The sequence below is a fragment of the Neolamprologus brichardi genome, chromosome 15 (genome assembly GCF_056152115.1).
Source record: "Neolamprologus brichardi isolate AB-2024 chromosome 15, ASM5615211v1, whole genome shotgun sequence".
NCBI classification, from domain to species: domain Eukaryota; kingdom Metazoa; phylum Chordata; class Actinopteri; order Cichliformes; family Cichlidae; genus Neolamprologus; species Neolamprologus brichardi.
The window spans coordinates 20,361,575-20,372,365 of NC_142118.1; the positions used below are offsets into that span (position 1 = coordinate 20,361,575).

At 38.8% G+C, this 10,791-nt stretch overlaps 1 protein-coding gene across 1 annotated transcript; it reads left to right on the forward strand.

Moving 5' to 3' along the window:
* The first annotated feature begins 725 nt into the window (after positions 1-725).
* Positions 726-3,790, forward strand: gpr31 (G protein-coupled receptor 31). Its single transcript, XM_006793592.3, has 2 exons — positions 726-1,553; positions 1,764-3,790. The coding sequence occupies exons 1-2, from the start codon at positions 1,017-1,019 to the stop codon at positions 2,175-2,177; spliced, it is 951 nt and encodes a 316-aa protein (XP_006793655.2). The 5' UTR covers positions 726-1,016; the 3' UTR covers positions 2,178-3,790.
* Positions 3,791-10,791: the final 7,001 nt, after the last annotated feature.

The window sequence follows — 10,791 nt, forward strand, 5'->3', positions numbered from 1 at the left end:
CTGTCTTTCATCCAATGAATAGTATTGTTTTCACAATGACCCTGGGGGGAGAATCTGACTCTTCAGAGATGCTTGGACTTGCTGAAGCAGTGAAGGCATGCAGAGCAAAGTGAGGCCTAAGGCCAATACACCCCCCACCCACCCCCACCCCGTGTTTTCCCCCAAACATCCCCAAGCAGCATTTTTAGCATCTGCATAAGAGACCTGCACTTTTAAAAGTGACACAAACGCAAAAATCTCTGAGCTGAGATGCTTGACAGCTGTCATTCTAGATAAACTAAGTGACACAGTCGCTTCAGAGATTTACTGAACTCCCACAAAGGCAAGATGGTTAATTCTTTCTCAAAAACCTGAAATGTTCCCGCAATGTTTCCCCATACAGCTGTCACGCTGTCAAAAGTCAAGCTGGTGCTATCAGTGCTTGTTTTAACTTTGTTACACAGACCTTGTCAGGGCTTAACGAGGCTACACAGAAAGTTTGTTTACATGCCATGATTAAAAAACAAAGGTGCTTTTGCTTCGTAGTTAGATGTTTGAATTGTTCGTATTAAGTGAGAAACTATAAGTGAGTTTTAGTCTATGTAAGTCCCATTGGTCTAACAGTGCAATAACAGCTGGTGACTCACCCCCTCATGCAATAAGGAGGAGCTACAAACTGGGGGCAGAGCAGCAGTACAAAAGAGATGCCTACTGTACCTGCACACTTACATTACTTCCAGATTTGATTGGAACTGGTACTGACTTTCGCCTGAATGGACATAAAGTAGCAGTGACTCAAGGACTGAAAGAAGAAACCTAAAGTTTTAATAAGGACCAAAACTAAAGACACAGAGGAAACCTGTTTGACAGGATTTTTCTGTTTTGATTGCAGGATGGAACTCGATCTTTGAAGTGATTTCCTCTTCAATTTAGAGACAATGCTTTGCTCTATGCTTCCAGGGTAGAATCAGTTTCTGTTTTCAAGCTTGGAATTAATATTTGCTGACCCCCAGGCAATTTGTTTTTTGACTGCTAAAATGGAAAACACCAATGGAACTGAACAACCTCTTGAAGACGATGAAGCTGCCGAGATGCAAGTGTACAAGCTCTATGCAGCCGCAATAATTGTGATTTTTATCTTGGCTTTGCCTCTGAATGCATCTGTCATCTACCTCTTTATTTTCAAGCTCAGGTTTTGGAAATCCAGCACAAATAATATCTTCCTCTTCAACCTGGTTTTGGCTGACATCCTCCTACTGATCTGCTTGCCCATAAAGGCCTATACCTTCATCCAAGGAGTTAGAAATAGTAACAATGACGCTGTCTGCAAAGCCATGCTTTTCATGTTGTTTTTAAACCGTGGAGCTAGCATCGCCTTCCTAACAGCGACTTCCATCCATCGGTATTTTCATGTGGTGCACCCTGGTCAAAAAAGTCTCCTAAAAGCGCTTAAGAAGTCTCCACAGATCTCTGTCCTCATCTGGGTGCTGCTTCTGCCTCTCACCATCCCCACCATGCTCAAAAACTTTGACTGCTCTTACAGCCTCATTAAAGAAAATGCTACCGTGATCAAGGTAATGCTTACTTGTTTCATGCCTTATTCTCTCTTATTGTAGACAACACGTGCATAAACTAAGGTCATTGTGTCTTCATACTTATAACAGTTTAATAAGAGTTTAATTTTGTTTTAAATCTAGGAATCCTCCACAGCAGTCATGCAAAGGGATTTTTAAACAGAGGTTAGACTGCTGACATTCCCTTTTATTTTTATCCCCCTATCTAAGGATGTGGTGGATGGCATCAGAGAGACTGTAATCTTTACTCAGATCCTGGTCCCGTTTGTCATCCTGCTCTACTGCACTGTGCGCATCGTCAACCGACTCAGGAAAAAAACAGTCGGGGATAGGACCAAGCTGAAGAGAGCAGTATTTCTGGTCACTGCTGTCATGGTGCTCTTTTCATTCTGTTTCCTCCCCTGCACCATAGTCAGGATGGTTCTGCTTATCATTCGGGTCAAAGATATGCCTGATTACATCGAGCACAAAGCTGTAGTGGCCTTTGATGGCCTCATGGTCCTCTCCTACATAGACTGTCTGCTCGACCCACTTGTCTACTGCTTCTCTAGCACCAAGTTCAAAGCACTTTATCTATCCAATTACTTCCCATTTTTAGTAAAAGAAACTCCACAGGTCAGCTAAACAGGAAAGACATACAGAACTACAAACACTACTGTCATTTCAGGTTTATGAAAACAAAGAAGGGATAGTTCCCATACAGAGTGTGGTTTCTCTCCATAGTAGCCGCAGGTTGAAAAAAAATGGTTCAATGGTTAAAATGTGTTATGAGGACAAGGCATATAAATATTTCAATTCCTACTTTCTTAAGATTTTCAAATATACAGAAGTAAAAAAATGAAAAAATATATTAGTTTATCAGCCCTATGGATATAGCACAGGGGTCAAAATTTTAAATTTCTGTAGGAGAATGCCTCCCAGCCAAAGTATGCACATCTGTTCTTCCTGTTTGGCTTGGACAGTGAAGGAATTCCTTTCAAAAATACATTCTGTCAAATTATACCAACACAGCTTTTATCTAAGCCACAACAGTGAAACAAGTTTTTGTTTTTCACACCATCTGTTAGATAACATTTAGGGGATCCTCAGTCTGCAGGTGATTAATACGTCATTTTAAAAGTACATACAGGGAAATTATCATGACAGGGGATTTAAAATGCTAATTTCCAGCTCCTAACAGTTCAATATAATAATTATTTTTTATATTTATATTTATTTTTTCTTAAACTGGGCCATGTAGCAGACATTCAGTTTATCCACAGTCAGAAGTAAGTCTCGCTCTCAGTCATGTGTCTTCTGATTGGCTTCACATCATCAAATGGTGGAATGAGAAGGATCTACACAATTTTAGGCAGGTGGCTTTAACATTGTGGCTGGTCGGTACTGAACTGTTTGTGATGTATGTATAGAGATATGTATATATATTCATCCTGAGATTATTTCTAATAAATGGATTATAGTATGTTGGGAACACTTTGATGATACCACCTTGAAAGCTCTGCTCACAAAGTGCCACGCCCACAAATGACTCTTACAACGTAATACACTCAACCTGAACTTATCTTCACCCTGAGCTAATCCCAGAAATCCCAGCATTTCTATATAAGTCACATGGGTGAAATTACTCACCTTAATGACACCATCAGTAGATGTAGCGCACCGAGTGAGCGTATGTCTGGTGTAACTGTCTGTCAGTAAATAGACACCTCCCTGATTTAAGTAGTCAATAAGTTGGAATCTGGTGAGTCTATGCTCTCTGCTTTCATCTACAATTTAAATCATCTGTGGGTTAACAATGAGTCACTGCAAGGTACAAACACTTATGCACTTATTTGGCATAGCAGTATTTGTCATAGTTCTTCATTGTAAGAAAATAATGAATAACTACAAGTGTAATAACAGAGTTAAATAACTCTTTTGAGTTATGGGTAAAAAACAAACTGAGGAGATACATAAGCTAAGGCAAAAATGTAAGCTGAATATTTACATCTACAAATATGACATCTGCTTTGCCTGACAACGAGTAACTCACGCAGTGTAAACAGGAAATAAATACCAAGTAAAGAGAGAATTGTATAGCTTGAGGTCAAAAATGGTATGACTTTAAATAATAAGGAGACAGAGTTAGAAGCAATAAAATATTAACACTCTGCAGTGATTACTTTGTTTACTTGTCTGAAAGTTGTGTAAATGTGACATTTTGAAAATATTATTTGTTTATCTGTGACCCTAATGAATTCAGCTGCAAAGTCAATATGCTTCATTCTTGTGTTACCGTATCATCCAATCTGCATTTTACATTTAAAAAGTACATTTAGGAATCCACACTAAAAAAATGGCCTTTCTGTCCTTTTGAAACAGATGGTTAAAAAACATTATTACCACCCTGCTAGCTTTCCTTTGGGGCTGCCAATATTTGGGTTTTTTGGTATGCAGGAAAAAACAACAACATAATTCTCCCCATCAGCACAAATATGAATACAACCGTGCCTTTTTTGTGGATAAGAATTACATTATATTATTCAGATTTAAATCACTTCACAAAAAGTGACACTTATTGTTTTCTTAGAAATTCTGAATGTTTTCTTACCCTAAATATATTGTAGCAGTAAATTAAGTTGTGAAAAAGACTAACACAAGTTGGCATTTTATAATTTTGTTTACATGAGGCATTTTGTAAATATTTTGTGTATTTTTACTTCTGCACCAACATGTTAATCTTCATTTTCCACTGATGGCACATCAGAAATTTTGGTGTACATGTATATGTGGATATATTTTAATATATTTGCATACAACAGCTAATTAAATTAACAAAAAGAAAACATTTCCATGATGTTCAGATGTGGGTGAAAACACATTCAGGCCAAAATACAGCTCCTTTCTGGGGTTATGAGTGAATGCCACTGTTGTGACAAGTGGCTCTATTAATTAATTAATGAGGGAAAAAGTGTCAAAAAATTGCTGGTTCCACTCTTAACGGAAAGCTAAAAGCTTTTCAGTGTATATTTGTGACTGAAAATGATGGCACGGATGGAAAACTTCTGGAAGCCTTTAGTAACCACAAAAGACGACTATAATGTATCTAATGGTGAACTTTAAACTCAATCTGACAAAATGATCCATAATTATTACCATTAAAACTTTTTCTTGGCCGTTTTGTCTCTCCTTGCACAAATACATTTGAATTTAGACTCAAGAAAAGAAGAGAGACAGATCAAGGGTTGCTTGGATACAAGCAGTCAGTGTGACACAGAAACATGTGGTTATGGCGTGTTGACACGTGTAAAAAGATCAGTTCTGACAAGTTTTGGCAGACATCAAATTGGAACACATTACATAGCTTTTACTGACAGAGATGACACTGGGATTTCTAAAGAATGTGAGACCATGTAAAGAAATAAGATAGAAAGAGAAGAAACTGCATCTGAGGGAAAAACATGACATTGAGACTTTCGACAGAAAAGGGAGAGATATGCCATTTACTGTTTACTGTATATAACTACATACATTAAGATTTTTTCAAATATAAATTTTGTTTTAAAAAAAAATAGTTAATTTTTTCCTTTCATGTGACATGAAAACACTTTTTCTTTTTTTTTTTTGCGGCCAACATGTTGTCAAACTAATGACAGAGAGGGAAAAGAACTGTCACTTCATTAGTTGTCTCATTTTAACTGTTAGCAGTAGTTTGCACACCACGGCAGGTACTCCTAAATGTAAGTAGCCTCTCAGTAGGTCAGTGCACTCAGCTTAGCCACAAAAAATGCTCGTTATTGATTCATGGAACATGATGAAAATCTAACCCAACAAGGTTTCTTCCCAGTCCCAAAATCTACTGAAAGAAGCTCGACCCACAGTGACATCGTTCAACATCCCACACAAGCCACAGAATTGCTGCCAACGCCTTGGTGCCAAAGAACAGAGAAAACCCTCTGGGAGCCCACATGCATGTCCATACCCAGATCTGTTAGAGTTGTTTTGGCAGTAGGATAGGGACCTGAAAAGTGTCAGGCTGCTGGTATTAACATTGTGTTTAATTTATAATTTAGATGTTGCCTGGTTAAGTAATACTGTTTGTTGCATTATCTGTACTCTGTATGAGATTATTGTTTATAAAACTAAATCTTTTTTTTTAAACTAGCTCAAAATAAAGACAGACTCAGATGTAGGAATCATTGCAAAGCAGAGATAATTCACAAGCAGACAGTCGACCGGTGGCTATGTTAGCGGCAGGCCTCTGGGTCCAGGCTTGGCCAAATATTTCCGTGTGCTCCTTTAACTGCAGTTTGTTACAGCTGTTTTGGATTCTTGTACATATGCTGTTCGAAGTTATTTAGTTTATGTCTTGATGTAAGATGTTTACTTTGTTACGCCTTTTGTTCCCTGTGTTTTGCATTTAGTTTTACTTCATTTATCTTGTTATCCTGTGATTGTTTGGACCTGTTTGTTTTCCCTGTTCCACATTCTCTTGGGGTCCAGGGTATAGTTGGCCGTTTTTGACAACTTTTGATTTTACCTTTATATTTCTCCTTAAAAAATTGTTTTCTTTGCCTTTTTTGTGGTATCATTGCTTTCAGTACAACCTCACATGTCTAAATTTACAGTTATTTTTTCATGTTAACATAGTGTATTTATACAATTGGCCTAAAATAACACAAAAAAACCTCAAATTCAAGTAAGAAAAACATATATTTTTTATTGTGAGAACCACAAACATGTTAAATGAATCATTTTCATAACTTCATCAGGTAGTGGCCTCCAGCTCACACTGGAGCATCTCGCAGCCGAGAGTGACATGGCAGGAAAGAGAATCAGCACCTCCAAGTCTGAGGTCATGGTCCTCACCCGGTCAAGTGCCCACTCCAGCTTGGGGATGAATTACTGCCCCAAGTGTGGAGTTTAAGAATCTTTTGTCTTGTTCACGTTTGAGGAGAGAAGGGAGCTCGGATGAGAGATGAGATTTGCTCATTCAAATCAAATTTTACCGTAGTTTAGTTTTATTTCACAATAATAAATCGATACAAGATATGAACTCTTATTTATTCTCCTTTGTTTTAGCAGCTGCTCTGGAGAGTATAGTGATGATGGTTTTGATATGAGTCATGTCTGTACGGAAGAAGCATGTTTTTATTAAAATATTACAAAATATTACTGATTGTCTATTTAACTTGAGTAATGCTGTTGCAAAATACTCACAACTTGCTGTAACACTAAAACTAATTTATTTTGAAACTGCTCTTATATTATCTTGGTAAGAACTTATAAATAACATAGCAAAGAACAGGGAAACAGTCAGAACCCATCTCCTTTCTGAAGGTGCAGGGAAGCAACTCTCTTGTCCACTGGGGACAAAGAAATCCAGAACAAAATTAACCTGGTCATTTACATGGTAATTTCTACGATGCAAATGAATTACACTGTAAGACAATATGAATTAATTTCCCCATACAAAACAATATTTATCCCATAGGTATGGGAGTCGAGAACCGGTACTTGCAGAAAATCGGTTCCCAGTAGTCCAATTCCTGCTTCCTGCTCCAATTGTCTGCTTGATCTCAGTCCCGCTTATCAGTTCTTGCACTCAAACTCACAGTGGGATGTAAAAGTTGGCCAACCTTGTTAATAGTCATTATTTTCCTGTAAATATATCATATAGGAGACACACACAGTGATATTTGAGAAGTGAAGTTGATTGGATTTACAGAAAGTGTGCAATAACAGTTTAAACAAAATCAGGCAGGTGCATAAATTTGGGCACTGTTGTCATTTTATTAATTCCAAAACCTTCAGAACTAATTATTGGAACTCAAATTGACTTGGTAAGCTCAGTGACCCCTGACCTACATACACAGGTGAATCCAATAATGAGAAAGAGTATTTAAGGGGGTCAATTGTATGTTTCCCTCCTCTTTTAATTTTCTCTGAAGAGTAGCAACATGGGGTCTTAAAACAACTCTCAAATGACCTGAAGACAAAGATTGTTCACCATCATGGTTTAGGGAAGGACACAGAAAGCTGTCTCAGAGATTTAAGCTGTTTGTTTCCACTGTTAGGAACATATTGAGAAAATGGAAGACCACAGGCTCAGTTCAAGTTAAGGCTCAAAGTGGCAGACCAAGAAAAATCTCAGATAGACAGAAGCGATGAATGGTGAGAACAGTCAGAGTCGACCCACAGACCAGCATCAAAGACCTACAACATAATCTTGCAGCAGATGGAGTCACTGTGCATCGTTCAGCGCACTTTACACAAGGAGATGCTGTATGCGAGAGTGATGCAGAGGAAGCCTTTTCTCCGCCCACAGCACAAACAGAGCCGCTAAAGCACATTTGGATAAGCCAGCTTCATTCAGGAATAAGGTGCTGTGGACTGATGAAAGTAAAATTGAGTTATTTGGGCACAACAAGGGGCGTTATGCATGGAGGAAAAAGAACACAGCATTCCAAGAAAAACACCTGTTACCTACAGTAAAATATGGTGGTGTTTCCATCAGCTGTGGGGCTGTGTGGCCAGTGCAGGGACTGGAAATCTTGTCAAAGTTGAGGGACACATGGATTCCACTCAGTATTTGGGAGACCAATGTCCAGGAATCAGTGACAAAGCTGAAGCTGCGCCGGGGCTGGATCTTTCAACAAGACAACGACCCGAAACACTGCTCAAAATCCACTAAAGCATTCAGGCAGAGGAACAAGTACAACGTTCTGGAACGGCCATCTCAGTCCCCAGACCTGAATATTATTGAACACCTGTGGTGCGAGTTAAAGAGAGCTGTCCATGCTCGGAAGCCATCAAACCTGAATGAACTAGAGATATTTTGTAAAGAAGAATGGTCCAAAATACCTTCAACCACAATCCAGACTCTCATTGGAACCTACAGGAAGCGGTTGCCCAAACCTTTGCATCCCACTGTAAATCACCTGATTTGGGTTCACGTCTAAGAAGCGAAAAATAATGGCGCAGTCTAGTGTGGAAGTGTAAAACTGCACCCAGGACAGAAACGGCTGCATTATGCTGCTAAGATAACTTCCGTTTCTTTACAAGCATCTGCCAAGATGCATGCTAACGCTAAGCTAGCCAAGAACCCAGAGTGAAAACTGAGTGAATGCCGACCCCAGGGGCCGCTCCCTGTTTTACCGGGGTAAAACAAGGATGGGTCCAGATGGGTCCAGGAGGTCTATTTGGAAAGAGAGCACAGGTTGGATCGTTGGCAAAATGCCGGGGCAACACTAACGTGAGTCGCACAACGATCCAGTGACGAGTTGCACAGCTTCATTTGTAGGTAGATGTCCTGCAGGTGCGTGAGCCAAAGATGGGAACCCATAATGAGTCCCGCCCTGGATGGAGAGAAAGAGAGAGAGAGAGTAACAACAACAAAAACACTGTCACAGCTGACCATCCTCAGGCAGGCCTGCTGGGCCATGACATACACTCATATTATTGGTGTAGAAAAGTCACGTTGCAATGGCTGTAATGGGTTAAAATTCTCACTGTTACAGTCAGACGTGCAACAAGCCATAAAGCACAAAACGTACTCAACTGTGTTCATGTGTCTGTTGCAGAAACCATGTGGCATAGCTCATTTGTGCAACATTGTGTCAGACAATGACACAGCTTACAGTTAAGTAAAGTGAAGTAAAGATGCCAGTGCATGGCTTAATAGGATTCAAATTTATATTGAAGTTTGAAATGATTAGGTTTTTTTTGTATTTTACAGCAGAGGAGAGCTTTAGAGAGGAGGAGGAATTGTTACTTTAAAGGTTAACATGAACAGAGCAAAGTATGTTAACTTTGACAAGATTGCATGGTTGACTTAGTTACCAAAAACGCTGTTATGCATTTTCAGGTTGATTCAGGAGTATTTTGTAAGAATGACCAAAGTGTTTGTCTATGATTTCTTCAGAGTTTTCATAGTTGTAGAAGACTCTTTATGCTCATCCTAAAGCATAGACATGACTTTTCCACTGCTTGCAATTCTCTAAATGCCAGTATGCTCAAACAATGGTGTACTTGAATAAGATGATAATGACAAATAGTAATCTAATCCATCCATGAACTCCTGTCTGTATTAGAAAGCTGTAATATTTCCTTAAAGAATCCTCTTATATACTGTAACAAAATGTATGCAGTGTAAACTCATCAGATCGTCAGACAAACTTGTATTCTGGCTCAACCTCACCCCATGAATCATACAACTATTTCTTTGAAAAGTATTCACAACCCTTCACTTTTTTGTTGTATCTTTCATGTTGTACAGTTTTCCTATATGTATGCTCAACAACACTTAACCAAACATGCATGAATTCATGATGATACCATTCCTGTAGAGTGTCATTTAGGTCTGGAGAATATCCCAGCTGGAACTGAGGAAGAATACAGTCTGGAAAAATCCCTCCTCTACGACAAAGCTAATCCAAAAACACAATATTTCCTCTGTTTTTTTGCTCCAACTCTGGCAGCCAATCGAAATGATTACAATCCAAAATGAGTGAAAATGACTCTTTTAGAGGAAAATAATGTTAACTCTGGAAAAATTACTCTCTCCATTTTCCTGTGTACCATTTAACCCGCTGTGTGCCAGCGCACCAGCACAGAAAACATTTAGAATATTAGCAGGTCAGATTGCAGAACCTTCCAAAACTTTTCAGTATCACAGAAGCACAATGGTCTTAATCATTTTGAAATGGAAAAAAAAAGTTTGAACTCATAAACAAATCTGGAATTCCAACATTGGATTGCACAAAGTAAGGGGTGATTTTATTTGAAGATAATTATCACGTGCACACTTTCCAAGCTATGAAGCTGATCCTTCACTCATTATTTCTGTGGCACCGGTGACATATTGATAAAATAGAGGTATAGGTTGGCACTGCCCGTAATCCTTCAACCAAATAACAAAAAACACCTGATATACATAACCAAAGCAGGTTTAACCAAGACAACTGATAAGTATTAATCCAACTTAGATTAGCTGGCATGGAGCTGAAATACAGACTCTGCCAGCGACTATAAAGTAGCAGCTCAGTCAGATTGGCTTTCCATGCAATTTCAGAGAGATTGAAAAGATGTGTCGGGAAGAGTGGAACAAACAGCCTGAATCCAGATGTGCAAAGATTGAAAATATCTATCCCTGAACATAGAAGGCTGTAGCTGCTGCCAAATGGGGCTTTGACAAAGCACTGAAATAAGGTTTTAAATGTATCTGTCAATAAGACACCGGTTTATGATTTTATTTTAA

Bases quoted from the DNA above. Each gene is read 5' to 3' on its own strand.
- gpr31 (XM_006793592.3), top strand. From the start codon at position 1,017: ATGGAAAACACCAATGGAACTGAACAACCTCTTGAAGACGATGAAGCT. The intron at 1,554-1,763 runs GTAATGCTTACT...CCCCTATCTAAG, and splicing joins AAAATGCTACCGTGATCAAG to GATGTGGTGGATGGCATCAG.